The sequence below is a fragment of the Larus michahellis genome, chromosome W (genome assembly GCF_964199755.1).
Source record: "Larus michahellis chromosome W, bLarMic1.1, whole genome shotgun sequence".
Classification (NCBI taxonomy): Eukaryota; Metazoa; Chordata; class Aves; order Charadriiformes; family Laridae; genus Larus; species Larus michahellis.
This window is the reverse complement of record NC_133929.1, coordinates 5532038-5557541: the sequence shown is the minus strand read 5'-3', so window position 1 is coordinate 5557541 and position 25504 is coordinate 5532038. Positions and strand designations below refer to the sequence as shown.

The window sequence follows — 25504 nt, the reverse complement described above, 5'->3', positions numbered from 1 at the left end:
GGTGCTTTCTGCCAGAGGCTCCAGGTAGGGCCATTGTCCCCGGCTGCGGTGTAGAGCACATTTTTAATGTCCCATCCTGTTCAGACTGGTCCAAGGGCTACTGCATGCACAATCTCTTGTTTAATTTGCACAAAGGCCCGTCATTGCTCAGCACCCCACATAAAATTATTTTTCTTTCAAGTCCCTTCATAGAGAGGTTTCACAATGTGACTATCACCTGGAATATGCATTCTCCAGAAACCCACAATGCCTAAGAAGGCTTGTGTTTCCTTTTTGTTAGTTGGTGGGGACATAGATGTTATTTTGTTCATCACATCCATTGGGATCTGGCGATGCCCATCTTACCACTTAATTCCCAAGAACTGGATATCTCGTGCAAAACTGCCTTTCTTTATAAATAAATCTTTAATAAATCTTTATTATTTTCTTACTGTCCTGGTTTGACACTTAACCTTTCTTGAAACTTCTTCTGCTGTGTTATCCCATGCAATGATGTCATCAATGTACTGCAGGTGTTCTGGAGCTCCACCCTTCTCCAGGGCAGCCTGGATCAGCCCATGGCAAATGGTGGGGCTGTGTTTCCACCCCTGGGGCAGTCAATTCCAGGTGTACTGGATGCCTCTCCAGGTGAAAGCAAACTGTGGCCTGCACTCTGCTGCCAAAGGAATAGAGAAAAAGGCATTAGCCATGTCAATGGTAGCATACCACTGGGCTGCCTTGGACTCCAGTTCATGCTGCAGTTCTAGCATGTCTGGCACAGCAGCACTCAGTGGTGGTGTGACTTCATTCAGGCCACCAGAGTCTACTGTTAATCTACAGCCTCCATCAGACTTTCACACTGGCCATATAGGGCTGTTAAAGGGTGAGAGAGTCTTGCTGATCACTCCTTGTCTCTCTAGCCAATGAATCAGGTTCTGGATGGGAACCAGGGGGTCTCGGTTGGTGCAGTATTGTCCTTGATGCATCATTGTAGTAGCAATTGGCACCTGCTGTTCTTTAACCCTCAGCAGTCCCATCACAGAAGGGTCATCTGAAAGGCCAGGTAAGGCAGACAGCTGTGTAATGTCCTCAGTCTCTACAGCTGCTATACCAAAAGCCCACCCATACCCTTTTGGGTCTTTGAAATACCCTCTCTTGAAGTAGTCTATGCCAAGGGTGCATGGAGCATCTGGGCCAGTCACAATGGGGTGCTTCTCCCATTTATTCCCATTCAGGCTCACTTTGGCCTCCAATACAGTCAATTCTTGAGATCTGCCTGTCACACCAGAAATGGTAACAGATTCTGTCCCTTTATGATTCGATGGCAATAGGCTACACTGTGCACCAGTGTCCACCAGGGCTTTATACTTCTGTGGCTCTAATGTGCCAGGCCATGGAATCCACACAGTCCAATAAACTCAGTTATCCCTATCCTCCTCCTGGCTGGAGGCAGAGCCCCTCTAATATTGAGCATAGTACCCACGATTAACAGATGGGTTCACGTGACTTTTGTAGCTATCAACAAATGGGTTCGTACTCTGACCGAAGAACCGCTCACCGGAGACCGGAGCAACCATCCTCGTGCGGTAGGTCTTCCATCCCATTTTCTCATGTCACAATCACACAGGTAAAACCATAAGGCACCTCGTGGCATGTTCTGTTTCTCTTGAGCTAGTCTCGTCGAAGGGCGTCTTTTCCTAATGGCTGCAGTGCGAGTCCATGCAGGGGAAGAATGGGATTTTTTTTCTCCATCCTGGACAGTTTTTCACACAGTTTTTCAAGTAATTTATTGGCTTTCTCAGTCATTTTTTCTATGGCCTCAATGCAGCGGGGACGAGAGAGACTGTCTTCATACTGTCATATCCTGTTAGCCACTTCATTTACAGATCATGTATTGGCATCAGATCCTCCCCAGACCATTGTTGACAATGTGTGGAAATACATCAGTGGTGCACTCTGCACAAACTTCCTTAGCAAAGATCGTTTGCATGGCATTTCATCAGGGTCTACATTCACTCGCCAGTCACCATAAATCACCTCTTGTACAGCCAGTTCCCTCAGGTACTTAATACCTTTTCCCATGCTGGTCCATTTGCTTGGATGGCATTTGATATCATCCTTAAAGGGATACCTGCCCTTTACAGCTGATAGCAGTCACCTCCAGAGACAGAGGGTGTTTATCTTTCTCCCAAGCGCTTCATCAATGCCTCTGTCTCTGGCTAGGTTTCCCAACTACCTGGCTTCTATACTGTCTAAGTCTATGGTATCAGCCCCATTATCCCAGCATTGGAGCAACCAGGTGATACGTCTCACCTTCTTGACAGCTAAAGTCCTTTCTCATATTTTATATTTTGCAAGTCCTTCATAGATAAGGATTGAATGGTTATCTCTGATTCTGATTCCTCCTCCTGAGTTGACACTGCCTGAGAAGGACCCTTTCCCTAATCTGCTTTAGAAGGACCCTCTCCCTGATCTTCATCAGAAGAACACTTTCACGTGCGATCCGACATGAGCTGGTCTTTGATATAAGGGTCACAAACTGACCTTTTTTTCTTCCCGGACACAGGGGCAACTTACCGGTATGGATGGAGTTGGAGTTGTGGCAGTGCTTGTTGTCAGAGTTGGAGTAGCGGCAGTGCATGTTGTATAACACCTACTCCTGCACCAATATTTAATATAAAACCACCCCTGCAACACAGTCAGGAGAATCGATAATAAAATCATGATTTGATATTAAGAATCATTTCTGAAATCCTGAGACTCTAGTGGAGTCAGCTTGGCGTAAAAGGGCGAAGTATACTTTCCCAAGGTAAAATCGAAAGTGTAATTAGTGACAAAATGCACTATGTGGCGCCCGAGGTGTGCAGGTAAAGTTGCTGCATAAATCAATGTTAAACACCATAGCAAAATGGCATGTTTTGCCCAGCACTCAGAACCAAACCACCACAAATAAACACAAAGAACAAATGAACAATAACACAATACATAGGGCAGATTAAGCAGCATTGCGTCAACTAACTTTAAACAAAACTCTGTAAAGGTACGATATAATGTTTCCCTCAAGAATGACATGATGTGAGCTGTCTGTTTTAATTTCCAGCCCCGTCAAGACTCTCAAAGGAAAAAATCTGATACTCTCTCAACTGAGCAAGCTGGAATTTGAACTGTTCAGGCAATCTGTCAAAGCTCTGGTTAGGCCCCATGTTGGGTCAAGGTTTAGGCTGGGCTGTCTACTAAAGGAACGACACATGCTCTCTATTAACCCCTCTCCCTTCCCAGAAGGGAAAGGGAAGGGAGAGAGCATAAGGGAGAGAGACTTATGGGTTGAAAAAAGAAACTAAAACAGCTTTAATGAATTATTAACAGTAAAAAGAAAATATAATAATATTAATAAGAAAATAATGAAATATATACAAATATATACAAAACCAATATCGAGCTCCCAGGATGACGATCACATCACCATCAAGCACTGGGACTGGACTCAGTGGCAGATGGGAACTGGATTCAAGAACTGAACTCGTAGAATCATAGAATGGTTCAGGTTAGAAGGGACCTTAAAGATCATCTAGTCCCAACCCCCCAGCCATGGGCAGGGACACCTCCCACTAGACCAGGCTGCTCAAAGCCCCGTCCAGCCTGGCCTTGAACACTTCCAGGGATGGGGCATCCAGAGCTTCTCTGGGCAGCCCGTTCCACTGCCTCACCACCCTCACAGTAAAGAATTTCTTCCTAATATCTAATCTAAATCTCCCCTCTTTCAGTTTGAAACCGTTACCCCTTGTCCAATTGCTACACTCCCTCATAAAGAGTCCCTCCCCATCCCTCCTGTAGGCCCCATTCAGGTACTGGAAGGTTGCTATAAGGTCTCCTCGGAGCCTTCTCTTCTCCAGGCTGAACAACCCCAGCTCTCTCAGCCTGTCCTCATATCAGAGGGGCTCCAGCCCTCTGATCATCTTCGTGGCCCTCCTCTGGACCCATTCCAACAGGTCCATGTCCTTCTTGTGCTGAGGGCTCCATAGCTGGACACAGTACTCCAGATGGGGTCTCACCAGAGTGGAGTAGAGGGGGAGAATCACCTCCCTCGACATGGATCGGGATCAAAGGCAGAAGAACGGTCAGAGTCCTCCTCAGACACTGGCCTTTGAAGAAAAGAGAGACTTGACTTCTTGATCCCTCAGCTTTATACTGAGCATGATGCACATGGGATAGAATACCCTGTTGGTCGGATTTGGGCCACCTATCCTGTCTGCTTCTCCCCACAGGTGCAAGCCTTTTACGCTCTTCCACTTCCGGCCCTCCAACTTGGCACATAAGAAAGTTAGCTGACCTTGGTTGTTATGGGAATAAGTATAAGCAAGAGCCTCTCTGCCTACCATTCCTTAATATTAACTATAAACATCAGCCATTATCACTGCTAGAAGCAGACACTGTCTGAAAAACATACTGTTAATTTCAGAGAGTACAGTCAGTTAGAAGAGACTTAACTGAAAAGTAAAAGTACTGAAAAGAAAGTTGGTTTTGTTCTATCTTAAAGCAGGACACTGTGCTTCTAATTAGTTTATGGTTCTCCCCAATATAAGTGAATCCAAATTTTTTCATTAACATAATCTAATATAATTTTGTTATGTTTACATTAATATTTCATGGTTTTGAGTCTAGTGATCACTTGTTTTATGCTGTAGAATTGTAAGATATGGTCCTTCACAGTCCTTCATAGCTGTTCCCAGTACTGTCCTTGTGAATTAAGAAGAGATCCCACTCCCAGATTCGACTTGCTTAAAAATGCAGTGAAATCTTTTGGCAGAGTTGGGAATTCATTTTACCACTCTTCTCCTAGTCTGGTTTCCCAAACTCTTAAAGTTGACATTGGGCAATATTAGGTGTGAATAAACATGTCTGTGGAATTTTTAGGTCTCTAATTCTGAAAGAGCCAAGATCTGATTAAGAATAATTCTTATGTGATTATATGGTGTTTCTACAGCAGATTCTGAAATACAATTTTAAAATGTCCAGCTTTTGCTGTCTGTCATAAAGACAGGGGATATTCTGAGAAATAAGAAGCTGTGGTGTGTTTTGAAGAGTCCATCTAATTTTGATGGACTGAATAGAGAGTACCATCTGATATGACAAAAACATTGCTAGTAGCTTTCTCCCATCCTTCTTCCTATTCTCTCCTCCTACCTCCCCCAGTTGAAATGTGCATACTCCCCCTTAGAGTCCACACCCTCAAAGAATGTTTATTTTATTTCTGTGTTGTCTTACCCTTTTTCTCTGTGAGAGTAAGGTAGAAGCATTCAGAAACATGGCTCTTAGTTTTGCTATTGAATTTAATAGTATTTTAAAGATACATTAGGCAGAATTAATTCAGGCTCAAAAAATACAGGCCAACTGACAATTAAATGCTTAATTCTTTTGTTCTTGACTGGGTATTAGGAGTTTGTGTTGACTTTTTATTATGGAAAATATTTAATTTTGTAGTCATAAGAGATTGAGCCATAAATATTTTCTCCTTCCTCAGATCTATCAAAGTTTGACTCTTTGCTGCTTATTACGAAGAAGCATAAAACAAATCCAATCATTTTGTGTGTCTGGGTGTTTTGTTGCTGTTGTTCAGTATTAACTTCTGGTTTTATATTCATGCCAACTTAGTTGTACAGAGTTTATTTTGAATTATTTCTAAAACATGGAATTTCATGGAATGTGCTAGTTAGAACAGTAGCACTTGTCATTCCATAGTCAGAAGGGGGTAAAGGGTATGAACTTAAATCCATTCAATGACATTCATGCTATATAGAATCTGATAACTCTCCGTTATTGTTATTTAATTACTTTTAACATCTTTGAAGTCACATTATTGCTTGAGACCAAACTGTGCTTGACCCCAAAACACTTAGAATCATAGAATGTGTTGGGTTGGAAGGGACCTTTAAAGGTCATCTAGTCCAACCCCCCTGCAGTGAGCAGGGACATCTTCAACTAGAGCAGGTTGCTCAGAGCCTCATCAAGCCTGGCCTTGAATGTCTCCAGGGATGGGGCCTCCACCCCCTCTCTGGGCAACCTGGGCCAGTGTCTCCCCACCCTCATTGTAAAGAACTTCTTCCTAATGTCTAATCTAAACCTACCCTGCTCTAGTTTAAACCCATTGCCCCTCATCCTATCCCGACATGCCCTTGCAAACAGTCCCTCCCCAGCTTTCTTACAGGCCCCCTTCAGGTACTGGAAGGCCGCTATAAGGTCTCCCCAGAGCCTTCTCTTCTCCAGGCTGAACAACCCCAACCCTCTCAGCCTGTCTTCATAGGAGAGGTGCTCTGGGCCTCGGATCATCTTTGAGGCCCTCCTCTGGACCTGCTCCAACAGGTCCATGTCCTTCTTGTGCTGAGGGTTCCAGAGCTGGACACAGTACTGCAGGTGGGGTCTCACGAGAGCAGAGTAGAGGGGCAGAATCACCTCTCTCGATCTGCTGGCCACGGTTCTTTTGATGCAGCCCAGGATGCGATTGGCCTTCTGGGCTGCAAGCACACATTGTTGGCTCATGTCCAGCTTCTCATCCACCAGTACCCCCAAGTCCTTTTCTGCAGGGCTGCTCTCGTCATCCCCCAGCCTGTACTGATAGCGAGGATTGTCCTGACTGTGAGAAACAAGTTCCAGTCCGAATGAAATAGGCTCAGGCAGAATCCTCTGTGAAGCACGTTTTTATTTACGTTCTTGCAAGAGCGGGTGACCTAGCAAGTAGGCACACTTCCAGTTCTTGAAACACACCTTTTTATTCCTTAATCCCGGCCGAATTTTTCCCTCCCCTGTTTCCCATTGGTTAGGTACTCCAGGGTTCACAGTCTGTCCGAGGCACCTAAAATTCTTCCCGCATGCCCTGCCTCTGTTTACTTCTCTTTATGCTACACCTAAAGGGATTATCTGACTAGTTTATTTCTTTCCTTTTTGGTAAAAGACTGCTCAATGGCATTAGCCCTGGTTAAATGTTTGACTCCCCTTCTAGACACTAATCCAGTAGGAATCAGTTTGTCCTTTTGTCTGTGTGATAAGAGATGTTCTACAAGCCTTTGCTGGAGCCTCTTTGTCTTAGTCATTCCCTTATCATGTCACCTCTGATGGAAATGGCTTTTCTCCTCTGCAAAAGCAATACCTCCCTTTCTTACAACTTCCCCCTTTCCCTTTTTCATAATCTTATTGTCTTTTGCATTTCTAGGGCATGGTTCCATATGGAAAATACTGGTGGCACTTTAACATCTCTAGATTCCAAGGCAGGAAACAGTAAGGAAAGTGAATGACAAGTCTCATTTCCCCAGGCGGTCCTTTCTTGGTATAATGCTATCATACACCACATCCCTACGGAATCTTTCGTCCACCCTAAGGGAAAAGGGACGATCTGTGCTGGGGGCCTTCCTGAAGCACAAGCAGAGCAATTGCTTTGGTTCAAACTACTAACAGTATATTTTACCCATTCTACCCAAGCATTTGTCTCACCGTACCCTTTCTCAGTCCCAAATGTTTGTCTAAGATCTTTAATCTCAGTAACTGTTACCAAAGCTGGATCATTCAGTGGTTCCCACTGTTGTATTACTGGGAGTTTTAGTAGTTATAGTTGTCCCTTCTGCTTAACTGCTATTTTCCAGTGTGTCTATTCTAAATCTTCCCCTTGGATCTCTTCCAGACACATCTGCTCCTATTCCATACATTAGGTTAGCCGTATCATCCCCCTGGGTTATAGTTATCAACAGAGGATTACATTCTAAAAGGCCACACTCTGGGGAAGGTGATCCTTTGTAAAAATGTATTTTCTTTTTGAGAGGGTAATAATAAGACTTGAACCACTTATCAATGGCCCACCCTCCAATTTGGGTGGTCCACCACACTTCACTCCATCGGTCACAAGGTGTAGCCTCGTGATATCCCTCTGCGACCCTCCAAATTTCTGGGCACAGGTACTTGTTTTCACCACTCAACCATCTTTGGGCCTCTAGATTCCCACACTTCAGTACTTGACAGGCATCAAAGCGTACGGTCTGTGGGGTATTTCCTTTGGTGATATTTATGATAAGCCTAACCGGGTAATCTGGGTGTGCACTTCGTATGTGATCTAGGCGTACAACACCACCCCTATGACCAGTATCATCGCAAAATGCTTCTTAAAATTCATGCCGTACACAGATTTATATCTCCCGACTGGATCATCCCGCCCCAACCCATGGCTTATTGTCTCTTTAGGGTTACTTGCAGCGGGCTGTCAGTAGAAGGTACAGTCCACTGTTCTACCGGATCTGTTGGCGGGGGTTCAACGGGTCCTTTTAGCTGAGTGTATTGAGTCCAACCCCTGTCGGCCGTCCTCACTGCAGTCTCAGTGGTCAGTAACACTTGGAACGGGCCTTCCCATTCTGGTTGGAGCTTGGTTTCCTTCCAGGATTTGATCAAGACCCAATCTCCTGGTCGGAAGGCATGGACTGCAAATTCCAATGGGTGGAGTTTGGGCAAGAAGTCCTTTATTTCTGAGGAGAGAGAAAGAAGACGACAACCCCAGTATATAGTTCTTAAGAAACACATCTTTAGTTTCAAAAGTGTGCGTCTTCTCTGTTACCCATATAAGGTAGTTCAAAAAGCATCTCATAGGGCAAGAGACCTGTATCTTTTCTAGAAGTCTGGATCCTCAACAATGCTATTGGTAAACATTTAGTCCATGGTAATTTGGTTTCTAAAATCAGTTTCGACAATGGTCTCTTAATGGTCTGGTTCATCCTCAACTTTTCCTGATGATGGGGGATGCTAGGGGATATGAAATTCCCAAACTATCCACGAAACTATTTGCATGTTGCATGTGTTCCCCAATGGCTTCCCTGTTGTAACACTGTTACTGTTTCTCTCATTGTTTGTTGACCATTTCCCTTCCATCAGGCAGAATCCATTTACCACATTTCTCCACTGCCCCTGCTTCTGTCATTGCTTCTCCTGCCCCAAGGCTGCCTCTTTTGCCACCTTGTCCACTAATCTGTTTCCCCTTGCGGTAATTGAATTGCCTCTCTGGTGACCTTTAACATGTAAAGCTGCTATTTCACTTGGTATTAATATATTAGCTAACACCTGCTTTGTACGTTCTTAGTGTAAAAGTTCTTTCCCTTTGCTATTTATTAGTCCTCGTTCTTCCCAAATTTTACCAAAGGTATGCACTACCCCAAGGGCATAGTGAGAGTCTGTATATATTGTTCCTTCCCCTTTCTCCAGTTAATTTAAGTGCCTGGTTTAAGGTATACATCTCACATATTTGAGCGGACCATGCACTAGGTAATTTTTCAGATGCTTTTACTTGTTGGTGTCACGTTAAAAGGACTGTAGTTTTGATACTTGTCTGTCAGAGTCCCACCAGAGGACTTTCACTGAATCAGATTCACAAATAATCGAAATTAGTTATTTTATTGAGAGCGACAGAACAGATTCGAGATTGCCGTTGATAAATTCACTGACTACAATAGCACTAATTACTTAAGGTTAATATTGCTAGCAAAAATAATGATAGTACAACAACCCGGGGCAACATTCCCCAGAGGGTGAAAGGCGCAGCGCTTACCCAGAAAGGCGTCCCTGCCTGGGGTGGAGGAAGAGAACACAGCCCATGGACTCGTCCGTCAGGTATCAAGTTTCTTCTCTCCCAATTTAACAGTCATTTTCTCCATCCTTTTATCCCCAAAATTACGAGGTTTCCCTCCCCTAGGTGATGTGTAGTATGATTTGGGTGGAGAGACGAGTGCTATAGTCATATATGTTTAGCATGATCTCTAAAATCTTCCTTAGCATATACAGGGGTGTCAACTTTAATATGCATTTCACAGGTAACGAGGCAAAGGACTACCCTGTCATTTATGTATCCTGTGATAGCCGGACAGGCCTTCACTCCCCTGGGCTGCACAAGAGATAGCAAAGCGAGTCTTAATTGCTCTTTGAGCACAGAGACTTCACCTCATTATCCAAATTCCACAGTTGACTCACTCCATGCACCACCGCATAGCCATTACACCTCTTTCCTTCTATCACTCTTGAAGAACCGTCTATGAACAAATGAAGACCCCCAGATAGGGCTTCTTCCCTTAAGTCAGGTTGTATCTTAGTCTGGTACTCAATTTACATCTAAGCATTCGTGTGTAAGTTCTTCATCCTTTGCCTCTATTTTTTTTTTTTTTTCCCTCCACAAAAAGCTCACTGGGTTAAGGCAAGGGCTGGTAGTTAAAATCAAATCATCCTTTTCAATTAAAATTCCTTCATACTTCAGTATTCTTGAACTGGTTAGCCATTTTCCCATGGTTTGGGCTAAAATGGTTTTTACTTGGTGAGGGATGCTAACTTCTATCATTCCCCTGGCCACCCTCGGGAGACCAGATCTAAGAGTTTAAATAGGCTGCTGGCTGCCACTTATCCCCCACCACTCTTGAGTTCCTAATGCAGCCCCTTTGTCTACAGTTACAAATAGTTGAAAAGATTTTTCCAAAGAACATAAGGCTAAAACTGGAGCTCTGATTAGGCTCTGTTTTAAATCTTCCACTAAATCCTCCTCTTCTTCTGTCTAAACCAATACATTTGGTTCTTCAGCTAACAGTTTGGAATATAGTCCTTTAGTCTTTTGAGCATACCCCTCTATCCACAGTCTACAGTCCCCAGTCAGCCCCCAAAATTTTCTCAGTTCCCTCTTGGTCTTTGGCAGAGGTACGTCTACTATTCCTTTGATCCTCTCAGGATTTATAGGATTTATTTTTTGACTCCCTTTACTGATTAGATGTCCCAAGTACTTCACTTCTGTTCCCACGTATTGCAATATTTTTTTTTTTTTTTTTTTGAGACCCTCAAACCTTGCTGTCCCAAAAAGTTCAGTAACTCATTCGTGGCTTCTTTGACCCTGCCTTCTTCCTCCCCAGATACCAATAATCATCCACATACTGAAGCAGGGCTATTCCCAATGGAGGGTTGACTTGTTCAAGCACTTGTTCTAACTCTTGCCAAACAAATTAGGGGATTCTGTAAATCCCACAATGATAACACCCTACCAGTGAACCTCGAGCTGCTGGTAGGAGTGGCTGGGGCAATCCTCATCCCCTGTTATTCACCCCTCTTTCTCGCCCCCAGGTAACAGTCTAAGGGGTCCCACTTCGGGGATTCAATTTCTTTGTCGATTGAAACATCACCGACAGTCTGGGCTGGGAACATATAAAATGGATTTGGGCGTCCCCGAATCCTGAATCTATTCATCTTGACCCAGCAAAAAACATATTCACCTTCTTCTACTTCCTTATCATTCCTTATTATTCACATACATGTTTAAAGTCTGACAGACCCAGTCTTCATCAGATCCAAATTTGGGCCAAAATACACTAGGAGGTCTTATGGGTTCTTTGGTCCAAACAAATTCAAATGCAAATGCAAACATGTCCCCCCTGGGACACCTCTGGGATCCTCTAAGACAGACACAGGACCCCTAGGACACCCCTGAGACCCTTCCCAGGATGTCCACGGCCCCCCCAGCCCCGCCGGGATGCGGTCCGAACAAAACAAATCATTTTCTTTTTATCTTTATCCCTTGTACAAGAAGAATCATTCCAAAACCTCAACATTCTCCCCTAGAGGACTGTCTGGGGAACGTTCCCGGGGTCTTTCTTATTATCCCCTTTTTCATCCCTAGGCCCAGAATCCTTATTTCCCATTCTGAACAGAGACTTTTCTTACACCCCTTCCTTTCGCTTTGTCCTTCTCTGGCTGCGCCCCTCGCGGGACTACAGAACCACGGATCCGGACTCCACACTCGCTTCGTACCGCAGTACGTCTCAGTCACTCACACACAAGTCTCTTAGAATGTCCCGACCACCAAGGCAATACTTTAACAGTCCGATTTTTCTTACCTTGGTCCGTGCACGGAGTTGCCTGGTCGTACTCTCTGTGCCTACTGCACCTATCCCTTTTCCCCCTGTGGTTCACAGAGTCTGCCGTCCAACTGGGTCTCGAGACCTTAGTCGATTCCTCCCGGAATCCCTGCCGACGATCCACGAGACCGTTGAAATCAATGGGACGTGTCTTCCCGTCCTTCGGTGACAGGGACTCCCAAGAAGATGACTTCTACTCCCGGACGAGCCCCCAAATTGTGAGAAACAAGTTCCGGTCCGAATGAAATAGGCTCAGGCAGAATCCTCTGTGAAGCACATTTTTATTTACGTTCTTGCAAGAGCGGGTGACCTAGCAAGTAGGCACACTTCCAGTTCTTGAAACACACCTTTTTATTTCCTAATCCCGGCTGAATTTTTCCCTCCCCTGTTTCCCATTGGTTAGGTACTCCAGGGTTCACAGTCTGTCCGAGGCACCTAAAATTCTTCCCGCATGCCCTGCCTCTGTTTACTTCTCTTTATGCTACACCTAAAGGGATTATCTGACTAGTTTATTTCTTTCCTTTTTGGTAAAAGACTGCTCAATGGCATTAGCCCTGGTTAAATGTTTGACTCCCCTTCTAGACACTAATCCAGTAGGAATCAGTTTGTCCTTCTGTCTGTGTGATAAGAGATGTTCTACGAGCGTTTGCTGGAGCCTCTTTGTCTTAGTCATTCCCTTATTGTGTCACCTCTGATGGAAACGGCTTTTCTCCTCTGCAAAAGCAATACCTCCCTTTCTTACACTGACCCAAGTGCAGGACCTTGCACTTGTCCTTGTTGAACTTCATGAGGTTTGCTCGGGCCCACCTCTCTAGCTCATCCAGGTCCCTCTGGATGATACCTCGTCCCTCTGGCCTGTCAACCACACCACTCAGCTTGGTGTCATTGGCAAACTTGCTGAGGGGGCACTTGATCCCACTGTCTATATCATTGATGAAGATATTGAGTAGCCCTGCGGAAAAGGTTTGCTGAGGTATAAAACCTGCATTTGCTTGATATTTTTAATAACTGTAATTGTCTTGGTTAGGATTTAAAAGCATTGCTTTATTTTAGATGCTTTTTATAATGAATGTGAGGAAAAGCAGTTTGAAACAGCTCTGGTATGCTACTGCTATTTTACCCAGACATCATCTTACACACAGAATCTTAGTGGTTGGAAGGGACCTCTGAGATCATCGAGTCCAACCACATAAAAAAAAAAAAAGCACCCACCAACTAAACTCCACACCCACAACCCCACACACAACACCCCACCACAAACCAATAATCTTGGGCACTAGAGCATGCCCTGAAGAGCCATGTCTACACGTTTCTTAAATACCTCCAGGGATGGTGACTCCACCACCTCCCTGGGCAGGCTGTTCCAGTGCCTGACCACTCTTTCAGTAAAGTAATTCTTCCCAATATCTAATCTAAATCTCCCTTGCCGCAGCTTCATACCATTTCCTCTGGTCCTGTCGTTATTCCCTTGGGAGAAGAGGCCAACCCCTGCCTCTCTACAGTTTCCTTTCAGGTAGTTGTAGAGGGCAATGAGGTCTCCCCTCAGCCTCCTCTTCTCCAAACTAAACATGCCCAGCTCCCTCAGCCTCTCCTCATATGACCTGGTCTCCAGACCCCTCACCAGCTTGGTGGCTCTCCTCTGGACACGCTCCAGCACTTCAATGTCTTTCCCGTAGTGAGGGGCCCAAAACTGAACACAGTACTCGAGGTGAGGCCTCACCAGTGCCGAGTACAGAGGCACCATCACTTCCCTGCTCCTGCTGGCCACGCTATTCCTGATACAAGCCAGAATGCTATTGGCCTTCTTGGCCCCCTGGGCACACTGCTGGCTCATGTTAAGCTGGCTGTCCACTAACACTCCCAGGTCCTTTTCTGCCGGGCAGCTTTCCAGCCACTCTTCCCCAAGCCTATAGCGTTGCTTGGGGTTGTTGTGACCAAAATGCAGGACCCGGCACTTGGCCTTATTAAACCTCATCCCATTGGCCTTGGCCCATTGATCCAACCTGTCTAGATCCCTCTGTAGAGCCTTCCGACCCTCAAGCAGATCAACACTCCCACCTAGTTTGGTGTCATCCGCAAACTTACTGAGGGTGCATTGAATCCCCTTGTCTAGATCATCAATAAAGATATTGAACAAGACTGGCCCCAAAACTGAGCCCTGAGGGACACCACTGATGACCGGCCGCCAACCAGATTTTGCTCCATTAATCACAACTCGCTGGGCACGGCCATCCAGCCAGTTTTTTATCCAGCGGAGGGTACACTTGTCTATGCCATGATTCTCCAGTTTCTCCAGGAGAATGCCGTGGGGGACGGTGTCGAAGGCCTTACCAAAGTCCAGGTAGACAACATCCACAGCCTTCCCCTCATCGAGAAAGTGGGTTACATGGTCATAGAAAGAGATCAAGTTGGTCAGGCAGGACCTCCCTTTCCTAAACCCATGCTGGCTGGCCCTGATCCCTTGGCTGCCCTGCACTTGCCTTGAGAGCTCACTCAGGATGATCCTCTCCATGATCTTTCCCGGTACCGAGGTCAGGCTGACAGGCCTGTAGTTTCCGGGATCCTCCTTCCGACCCTTCTTGTAGATGGGCGTCACATTAGCCACCCTCCAGTCATCCGGCACCTCTCCTGTTGACCAGGATTGTTGATAGATAATGGAGAGAGGCTTGGTGAGCTCTCCTGCCAGCTCCCTGAGAACTTTTGGGTGAATCCCGTCCGGCCCCATAGACTTATGCGTGTCCAGGTGCATAAGCAAATCATTAACTACTTCCCCCTGGATTACAGGGGAGTTGTCCTGTTCTCCATTCTTATCTTCCAGCCCAAGAAGCTGAACACCCTGGGGGTAGCTGGTCTGACTATTAAAGACAGAGGCAAAGAAGGCATTAAGTATCTCAGCCTTCTCCTCGTCCTTGGTTGCAAGGTTTCCCCCCGCATCCAGTAAGGGATGGACATTCTCTGTCACTCTCTTTTTGTTGATGTATTTATAGAAACTTTTTTTGTTGTCCCTTATGTTAATTGCCAGGTTGAGTTCCAGCTGGGCTTTTGCCTTCCTGATTTTTTCTCTGTATGACCTAACACGATCTCTGTACTCCTCCTGAGTTGCCTGTCCCCTCTTCCAAAGGTGGTAAACCTTCCTTTTTTCCTTAAGTCCCATCAAGAGCTCTTTGTTCATCCAGGCCGGCCATTTTCCCCGCCCTTTAATTGTGCGCCTCATGGGGACAGCCTGCTCCTGGGCCTTTAGGATTTCCCTCTTGAAGAGCGTCCAGCCTTCCTGGGCTCCTTTGTCTCTCAGGACTACCTCCCACGGGACTCTCCCCACCAGGTTTCTGAACAGGCTAAAGTCTGCCCACCGGAAGTCCAAGATGGAGGTTTTGTTAACCCCCTTCCTTACCTCACTATGGATGGAAAACTTAACCATTTCATGGTCACTAAGCCCAAGACGGCCTCCGACCTCCACGTCCCCCACTAGCCCTTCTTTGTTTGTGAACAGTAGGTCTAGCAAGGCACCTCCCCTGGTAGGCTCCCCTACCATTTGTGTCAGGAAGTTATCCTCCATACGCTCGAGGAACCTCCTAGCCTGCCTGCTCTCTGCTGTGTTATATTTCCAGCAGATGTCTGGTAAGTTGACGTCCCCAACTAGAACAAGGGCTGGCGTTTGCGAGACTGCAGCCAGCCGCTTATAGAATACCTCATCAACCTGCTCATCCTGGTTGGGCGGTCTATAGCAGACTCCCAGCACAAAATCACCTCTGTTAGCCTTCCCTTTCACCCTTACCCATAAACACTCAACTTCTTCATCACTGGAGTCTATCTCTATAGAGTCAAACAGCTCCCTAATGTACAGAGCCACACCCCCCCCCTCCTTCCTTGCCTATTCCTTCTGAAGAGCTTATAGCCACTCATTGCAGCATTCCAGTCATGACCATCATCCCACCACGTTTCCGTGATGGCAACTATGTCGTAGTTGTCCTGCCGCACAATGGCTTCTAGCTCATCCTGTTTGTTGCCCATGCTACATGCATTAGCGTAGATGCACTTGACCTGGGCTACTGATTTCACCCCCATCTTTGGCCCTTGACACTCAGGTTCATTACCAGCGGGCCTGGTTTCATCCCCTTCCCCCTTAACTTTCGGCTTAAAGCTCTGTCCATGAGCTTTGTTAACTCTTAGCCTAGTACCCTTTTCCCCTTCTAGGAAAGGGTTTTCCCAATGTTCTCTAGCAGTAATTTCTAAACGTCTATCACCTTTCTCTAATGAAATGTCAGAGTGGGAGTCCTCACTAATGTGGTCTCCTTCAAACCGTGGCATGCTTTCCTCAGGTTTAATCTTGACAGGCCCAGTTATCTCCCCTTCCCCCCTCATATCTAGTTTAAAGACCAGTCAATGAGCCCTGCTAACTCCTGCCCCAAAATTCTTTTCCCCCTCTGGGACAGCTGTGTCCCACCTGACAATGGCATGCCAGGTGTCTCATATAGCCACCTATGTTCGAAAAACCCAAAGCCCTGCCTGTAACACCAGTCCCAGAGCCACAAGTTGATCTGTTGCCTCTTCCTATAATTTCTTTATTCACAATTGCCACTGGTGGGATAGAAGAGAAGACAACTTGTGTTCCTGACCCCTTGAGCTGCTGCCCTAAGGCTCTAAAATCTCTTTTAATTGATTTCGGCCTCCTCCTACCCATTTCATCACTACCCACCTGAAATACTAATAGGGGGTAGTAATCAGTGAGGTTTACTAGGTCTGGGAGTTTGTTCGTCACATCCCTGACCCATGCCCCAGGGAGGCAACAGACTTCCCTGTGTAGCGGGTCAGGGCGGCATATTGGTCCCTCTGCCCCCCTCAGCAGAGAGTCACCCACAACTATGACCTTTCTCCTTTTCCTTTTGGAGCTAGTAGTGAAGTTGGGTCCGCTGTGACGTGTACTTTCTGTCTTCTCTAGTCTTGGTGTGCCATCCTCCTCTCCATCGGCCAGTTCCTCCTGCAGGACTCCATACCTGTTCTGCAGGGGTAACTGGGAAGCTGGGAGAGGTTGGGAGGGGACTCGCCTGCTTCCTCGAGCAGGGACCTGTTTCCATTCCCCCTCTTCTCTGAGATCCTCTCCTATTGCTTGGTGAGAAGAGGGGAGAGGGTCCTCCGATTTACACGGGGCCTCAACCTGTTCCCCTACTCTCAGGGAGTGGGCCCACCAGTCAATCTCTCTTTCACACTCCCTGATGCTCCCTGATGCTCCTCAGCCTCTCCACTTCATCCTTCAGCTGGGCCACCAGGTTAAGCAGATCATTCACCTGTTCACATCTTATACAGGTGTTGTCTCCACTACCCTCCATTGCCAGCGCCAGGCTCCGGCACTCTCTGCACCCAGAGGCCTGCACGCCCATATGTTCGCATGGGGCCTCAGTCTGGGTGCCCACAGCTTTCCTAAACATAGCCTTCAATCTGGTAGCAACCATAGCTGAGTCCCCAGGAGCAACTGACCTTACCATGTATGCCAGTAGAGGCACTGGGCCCGGCCGGTACACACACCAGCTCTGGTTGCTCCCTCTGTGCACTGTGGGCAGGGACTAGTCCCTGCCCTTCCTGACCCTCCCTGCCCTCCCTGACACCTTTTATCCCCTGGAGGTGGGATAAACCAGGGGTGGTGGTGGCTCTGCCCAGGCTCGCTCAGCAGCACTGCCCCCCAGCTGACAGCCCCCAGGACAAGCAGAGGCCTTGTCCCGGCTTCAAAAAAAACCCCAAAAAGAGCTTCTCGTCGGTCTTTTTCGCTACAGATCCCTTCCCCAGCGCAGTCTTACCTGCCCTGAAGCTGGTCTCCGTGGCAATGACAATCTTAGTGTGGTGGAAAACTGTTTATTTAAGATTTGAGAGGTCTAGCTAAGAAGTTTATCCTAACTAAAGGAAAATACCTTTTGTCTAAAAGTTGGCAGTCTCTGATTGTTTCCAACCCCCACTTCTGAGCTAAGATAATACTGGATGTGCCACTCCTAGAGGCTCCACTAAGAGCCATCTCTCCATAGTGTAGCAGTTGACAAGCTACTTAAGGAGTTCATTCCTCCCAGGCATGGGTACTTGGCCTTATTAACATATAAATGATTGTCTGGAGTCCATTCTTCCAAAGAATTTACTGTTGGAAGCACAAAACAGTAGCAAAGCTCAATATTGCTGATAAACACCTGGTGCCCAGAACAGACACAGAAACTGGGTGAAGATCCGGTGGCTTGTGCTGCCCATGGCACCGGGGAGGAACGAGAAGTGGGGTGGACACTACGTGGTCCCGACCTTTCAAAGGAAATGTTTTGTGCAACTGCCAACTGCTCACAGGAAATGTTTTGTGCAACACGGTACAACCACAAGGAACAATGGCTTGACCGCAGTCCCACCCACTCACTTTGTACAATAGGGGTTTAAATATTACCCCGATTTCGTACCTAATTGAGGGATGAGAATTCAATGCGAAATTGCAGGGGCAGATCGACGGGTTTGTCTTCCTTGCCCCACCCCCCAAAAAAGGGTTGCCTTTTGGTAAGATTTGTGACCTTGGCCATGCCGAGTGCTTACCTGGGAAATCAAGCTTGTGATTGCAATCATATCTTTAAAGCTATATAGCTATTCTGCAGTTTAGTGCATTTATCACCAGCAATCTTAAAGAATCTGTATATGTTGCATGAAAATAAACCGTGCACCTGACTGCTTCTTTTGAATGCAGCCAGACCTACAGCAGACAGGCTGTTTGTGCATTCAATGCCAGGCCTATAGTCACGGCAATAATTGGTCTCCCTAAATGCAACATGCACACTTGGCTTTGTTAATATTAGAATGATTTTCCTCACCTCTTTCCTTTCTTTGAAACAGTATATAAGCGAAGTCTCCGCTTGTCAGAGAACATGGGAGCAGAGGGGGAAATGCTGCCCAAATGTTCTCTCAGTATGATCATAGTTAATAAAGCTTCTGTCTGACCTGTCTTAAATCGTACTTGCGTTATTAGTTTTCCTGTGACTGAAAGGGGATCAGGTGGGGAGATTTGGTGTATTGCATCTTTACCTGCTCCACTAATGCAAGTGCTAAATCAAGCTTTGTTCCATGTGCTTGAACTGTGTAAGCACTAATGATGTATTTTAAGAAGGTAGACTTTGTTTCTGATGCTTTGTCATTGTACTTGTCTTGATTTCAAAATTCTCACTAATGTTTGCAAGGCTTATTGGTGTACTGCTTTAGTGGTAATGAAAATGCTTTCCAGAGTGAGAAATAAAGTAATACAGTTGACATCTTAGAAACTCCTCCCCCCACCTTTGAGATTTAGATACAGTTCCAAACATCTGGATGCTATTGAACTTGGACCATACAAGTATTTTGTACAGTTCTTTTGTTTTTTCATTTACATTGGAAAAGCTATATTGCTGAGGTCATTTGCCTGAATAAAGATAAATTCAGGCAGGCAGATTCATTGGGTAATTTTGGGTTTGGCCTTGCTCTGTAAACATAAGGATTCCATGTTGTTACATCTCCCTATTTATAGCTGCTATAGGGGAGAGAAATACGCACTCTTCAGTGAACTCCTGTTACAATTTCAGAGGATGTGAAGTGATACACAGTTTAAGCTGAGATGTGTTTTAAAGGAGTTTGCATTTCCTTGAGACATTAATGTATTCAGACAATACAAAATGCAAATGTGTATTATGGCCAATAGGCTTGTAGTCAGTACTAGGATGATTTTGTCAAAATCATAGAATGGTTGGGGTTGGAAGGGACTTTTAAAGATCATCTAGTTCCACCCCCCTTACCATGGGCAGGGACGTCTTTCAATAGATCAGGTTGCTCAAAGCCCTTTCCAACTTGACCTTGAACAATTCCAGTGATGGGACATCCACAACTTCTCTGGGCAACGTGTTCCAGTGTCTCACCACCCTCATTGTAAAGAATTTCTTCCTTATATCCAGCCTAAATCTACCCTCTTTCAATTTAAAACCGTTACCCCTTGTCCTATCACTACAGGCCCTGGTAAAAAGTCTCTCTCCATCTTTCATGTAAGCCCCCTTTATATATTGAAAGGCCACAGTAAAGTCTCCCCAGAGCCTCCTCTTCTCCAGGCTGTACAACCCCAACTCTCTCAGCCTGTCCTCATAGGAGAGGTGTTCCAGCCCTCTGATCATTTTTGTGGCCCTCCTCTGGACCTACTCCAACAGGTCCATGTCCTTCTTCATGTACCTCATTATCATATCTTCTTGTAAGTAGGCTATATTCACATTATTGATCTAAGTGCCATAACTTTGTATTAAACTGGGCGCTACCTTAAGCTACCAATCCAAGAATATGAGCAGTACTCAGCTTGTTTAGTTGGCTTTTTAGAGCTAGGTACATGAACAAGCAAGTTCTTGAAATCAGTCAGGAACTGTCAAGCTCATTTTCACCTGACAGCAAAAAAGGGTAGTCTCCTCTCAAACTCTTAGTTCAGTGTTGTAAATATTTGTTAGTCTGGTACATGTCATTTCATGCATAGAGATTGTGTATGGATAGCCGAGAAATTTTGGATATAAGTGAATTTGAGAGAAAAGTCATCTGGTTGTAGAGCTTGCGTCCTATCAAAAATAAGAGGTGCCTAAGTTACTGAACAGGGCAAACACTCATTCTGAGTAGCGTGCATAGCTTCTCCTTTGTGGTTTTTGCAGCTTCTGTAATTGATCTTCTTTCTGTGTACCTGTAGAGTTCCTTTTGTTTTGGAAGGCTAAATGCGTTGCACTGTATAATAAGATTTGGAGTCTCTGAGCAGAGGACAGGGAACAAGTTTTGTGCTGAACCATCCTGCTGAATATGTAGGTGTTTTTTATGTAGCATTTTAACTACTTTTCTGTAGCATTTTAACTACTTGAGCTGATTTAATTAAATCTTAATTTGTCTCATCAACCAGTAATGGAAAACATGAAATCTGTGTTCATGTTCTTTTACTTTGTGAGAACGGATTTCTTTTTTTTTAAGAAGTATGTTTTTAAACTTTTTTCCTCGTATAACTAAGGGGTGACTAATGATATGATGAGAATGCTTGTTTAGTGGTTGCAGTCAAGTACCAAAGTCTTTTGGGTTTCTATTCAGACTTTTTGTGATATCTTTTATTTTCATTTCTAGCTGATAGCTCTTATAAACATGTTCAAAGAGAAGTTCTATTTACTTGGTCTTTTAATAGTCAAAAAATGCAAATAGGATCTTTACTGTAGCTATTCACATGGAGGGCCTCATTTTTGAAAACTTAAAATTACAGCTGTTAAAACTGGAGAGGCATCTTTCCATGGATTCAGTACAAGCTGAGTGTTGGAAACAAGATGTATGTAGTCTTATTTTAATTCTGCCATTTCTGTCACTTGATATATGTCCTCTTTATTTCTCCATTTGAAAATCCAAAGATTAAAATATTTATGAAAACTTTTAAGGTTAATTACACTTTAAGTACGTAACTCCTGTGTGACACTACTGCTATTATGAAAATTAATTTTCAAAATACATATGCCAAAGCTATGCTTGGAACATGCACGTAATGTTAAAGTTAAAGAATTTGTTTGGATCTGTAGAGAAACCTCAATTAAGTATTTCTCTGTAGGTGTGAATTTAAGCATTCATAGATGAAATTCTGAGCATGTTTCTGCAGATACATGAGGGGGTTTTTTATTGATAACATACATATTTCCAACACACTCTGACTGGGTTCTTTTAGGTATTCCATATATAGAGGGTTTAATGTTTAATACCAACTTTAGTTTTTTGAAGTTATTTGACATTACATGGGACTTTGATTTAGCAGAATGATACAGCAGTTTACTTAATTTCAGTACAAGTACAGAGTATAGCAGTTGCAATATACAGTTGAATCACAATGCAAATGTGATTCTCATTACTGGTCTCCATCATGATGCTGGGCATCCACAGTTGTTAGGAAGGAATATGTGGGTTGAAACCAGCTCAATTCTGTTACTCTCTTCAAAGTTCTTTCTGTTAGTTGTACAGTTTTTATACTGTATATGCTATACTGAGTCTTTGTTTTTTTATAGCTCTATACTGAGTTTTTATACTCAGTTTGGCTGAGCCACGTATACACTTACCCATTCTGGCCTTGCTAACTCAGAAAAATATGTATTTGATTATTATTATTATTGTTGTTGTTGTTATTATCAACTCAAGGGCAGTTACACAGCCATTTGATTCCCTCAACTGTTGTAGCCATTTATCTAGAAGAAAGACTACTTCTCATCTCCTTTGTGTTGAGATAAGTTCAGCTTTTTGTAACAGTTGTCATCAGTCACTCCCTACTTCTTCATTTAGCTTCGTGAGTATGTAGTCCTTGCCTGTCTCCTCAGAGGCTCCTTCCATTGTAGGAGCTCATTGATCAATCACAGCATGAAGCGTTTAAATTTTTTTACTTGAAAAAGTGAACTTTTCTTTAAGATACCTTTTTGACATTGTGTAGAAATACACTTTATTGTTCAATAATTCCATCATTTATATTGTAGGTCATGCAGGAGTCTCTGCGAGCATGATGAAGAAAAGAACTTCTCACAAGTAAGTTGCTAATATCTTCCCTAAGTATAGTTCTCAATAACTGGAAGTACTGTTCTAGAAATGTATCTGTATTGTTCCAGTCATTTTGCTCTTGAAAATCATGTGGAGTAGTATTCAGACAGTGTATGTGTGTAGAGTTAGACTGTAATTCTTTTGGGAGGACAGTGGGAAAGAATGCACCATTGGTAGAGTTCTAAACATCATTTTGAATGTTACTCTGAGAGAAATTATCCTGTCAATACAATTCTGTAATTTACTCTATAGAGACAAGAGGTTGCAAGCCAGAAATTGGGCACATGTACTCTAGGATTCATTACAGCTTTAGTTTTTGAAAAGGATTTTTCACCTTTTTTAAAAAAATAAAGAACATACTGAAGTACTTCTATAAGGCGGCTGCTATTTGTGTGAAGGATACTTGCTTATCCTATATATTCATGGCATGTATTATTCTCTGTACTACATTTGAAATAGTAGCAGCTAAATGCTGCTATGAGTAAATGTGAGAAGATAGAGGTAATAGCTTAGATGTGATTGACCTTAGTGTCTACCAGCTAGATGTTGCATCTGGCTGCATCTCTGGTGGGTCAACTCTAAAATAAGTTGGGGAAAGGTGAAATTTATTAAAATGCCACTAGTTATATTTTTTGAGTATGAAGTCCTATAGTGGTGATATACAACATGCATCAATCCAAAGCAATTTGTCTGGCAGAACTATCTTCTGTGATTAACATTTGAATTAATATTAACTGTTTCCCAGACACAACACCTGATGTAAAACTACTCTTAATTCCTTCCACCAACTCTTCACTATACATTCTTGTCTGTCTCCTTACAAGGCAAAGATAAACATTTATTTGTCTAGAGACAGGTAGAGTTAAAATTTAATTTCTCTTGTTCTTTTTCAACCGCTCAGAGAAAGGAGTGTATGATGGGAAGACTATCAGAGGTGGGTCACCTTTTGTACTTGAGGGTGGCTAGATTTGTCTTTATTGTTCTGTTGATATACACTTATTTAAATACCTAAATAGGTTGTATATTTTTTAGCATAAAGGCTTTTATGGGGCATATTAAGACATGATCCTAAGTCACATGATTTTGAGGCATTTAACTTAAGCGCCCAACTGAGTTTTATGTTAATTTAGCCTAGATTAACTGTTTAAGAATTGTTTGGTAAAGGTTTTATTTTGTACCAAACCAAGATGACTTTGTCTACTGCTCACTGACTTCTCTGAGAATGACAGAGACTAGTAGAGTTGGTTTTATTTGATATTCATTGCTTACGTTTTTGAAATGAACAGTAAGTAGTGCTGTAGACATGTTTATAGTAAACAAGTGGGATATGAACCACTATTTAAAAATGTATGCTGATACTACTATGAGCTGTTACAGCAGACCATGAATTAGTAATGCATACTTTGTCATTGATTTAGTTATGATGACTTTTACATTCCTCATTTAAAGAAAAAAGAGGAATAAGTCTACTGGCACTTGAAGGCGATAGGGGAGATTCTAAACTAGGTTCAGAAGTTCATGGGAGAGGAAAGAGCCAACAGGATGGAACAGGGCGTGGTCCAGTAACTGAGGAAGTGATAAAATGAGCTGTGTGGATTAGTCTTCTGAACTCTTCTTAACTAAAATGATAGTTAACCATTGACCCTTTTGGAAGGGGGTCCCATGGTTATAGGTCAGCTGCAACAGGGCAGTTCTTCTGTGTGCTCTGTCAGTGTCAATGGCTCATGATGATCTCTGTGAATATGAAGATGACCCTATTTGTCTCAGATTAGTCAGTAGTCTCTTGGCTCTCATTCTTTCCACCCTTGGTGCATAAGGAAAGAGTGCACAAAGCAGTATAAGTATAAAATGTTCCTTATGCTCTCCAGGTTTCTCATAGTTGGCAGTTCAAGGACTTTGAGGTGGAGGTTGTAGCTGCAGTTTAACTACCACTGTGCTTATCCCTTGTGAATTTCTGATGACACTTTAAACTAATTTGTTGTGGTAGGTTATACTTGGCTATGGGCCAAACTCCCACCCACCTGCTCACTCACCCTCCTCAGTGGGGCAGGGGGAGAAAATAGGATGAGAAAGCTCATGGGTCATGATGAAGACAAGAAGATTGCTTACCAGTTACTGTCACAGGCAAAACAGGCTTGACTTGGGGAAAATTAATTTATTGACAAATAAAATAGATTCAGGTGGTAAGAAACAGGAAGACAAACATTAAAACAAGACCTTTGATAGAATCATGGAATGGTTCAGGTTAGAAGGGACCTTAAAGATCGTCTAGTTCCAACCCCCCAGCCATGGGCAGGGACACCTCCCACTAGACCAGGCTGCTCAAAGCCCCATCCAGCCTGGCCTTGAACACTTCCAGGGATGGGGCATCCAGAGCTTCCCCGGGCAACCTGTTCCAGTGCCTCACCACCCTCACAGTAAAGAATTTCTTCCTAATATCTAATCTAAATCTCCTCTCTTTCAGTTTGAAACCGTTACCCCTTGTCCAATTGCTGCACTCCCTCATAAAGAGTCCCTCCCCATCCTTCCTGTAGGCTCCCTTTAGGTACTGGAAGGCTGCTATAAGGTCTCCTCGGAGCCTTCTCTTCTCCAGGCTGAACAACCCCAGCTCTCTCAGCCTGTCCTCATAGCAGAGGTGCTCCAGCCCTCTGATCATCTTCGTGGCCCTCCTCTGGACCTGTTCCAACAGGTCTGTGTCCTTGTGCTGAGGACTCCAGAGCTGGATGCTCATTTAAAACCATTGCCCCCCCCCCCCCCCCCCCCCCCCCCAGGTGGGATCTCACCAGAGCAGAGCAGAGGGGTAGAATCACCTCCCTCGACCTGCTGGCCACGGTTCTTTTGATGCAGCCCAGGATGTGGTTGGCTTTCTGGGCTGCAAGCGCACATTGATGGCTCATGCTGAGCTTCTCGTCCACCAGCACCCCCAAGTCCTTCTCCTCAGGGTTGCTCTCAAGCCATTCTCTGCCCAACCTGTATTGGTGCCTGGGATTGCCATGACCCAGGGGCAGGACCTTGCACTTGGCCTGGTTGAACTTCATGAGGTTTGCACGGGCCCA

The 25504-nt window shown here is 44.4% G+C and overlaps 1 protein-coding gene across 2 annotated transcripts in view; it reads left to right on the top strand.

The window, feature by feature from the left end:
* The window catches only part of LOC141735535 (spindlin-Z), a 102203-nt gene that overhangs the window by 61624 nt on the left and 15075 nt on the right, over positions 1-25504 (top strand). For both annotated transcript variants that reach the window (XM_074568493.1, XM_074568494.1), the window contains exon 3: positions 22388-22436. In XM_074568493.1, the coding sequence (XP_074424594.1) occupies positions 22388-22436 (49 nt within the window). The remainder of the gene's footprint in view (positions 1-22387; positions 22437-25504) is intronic.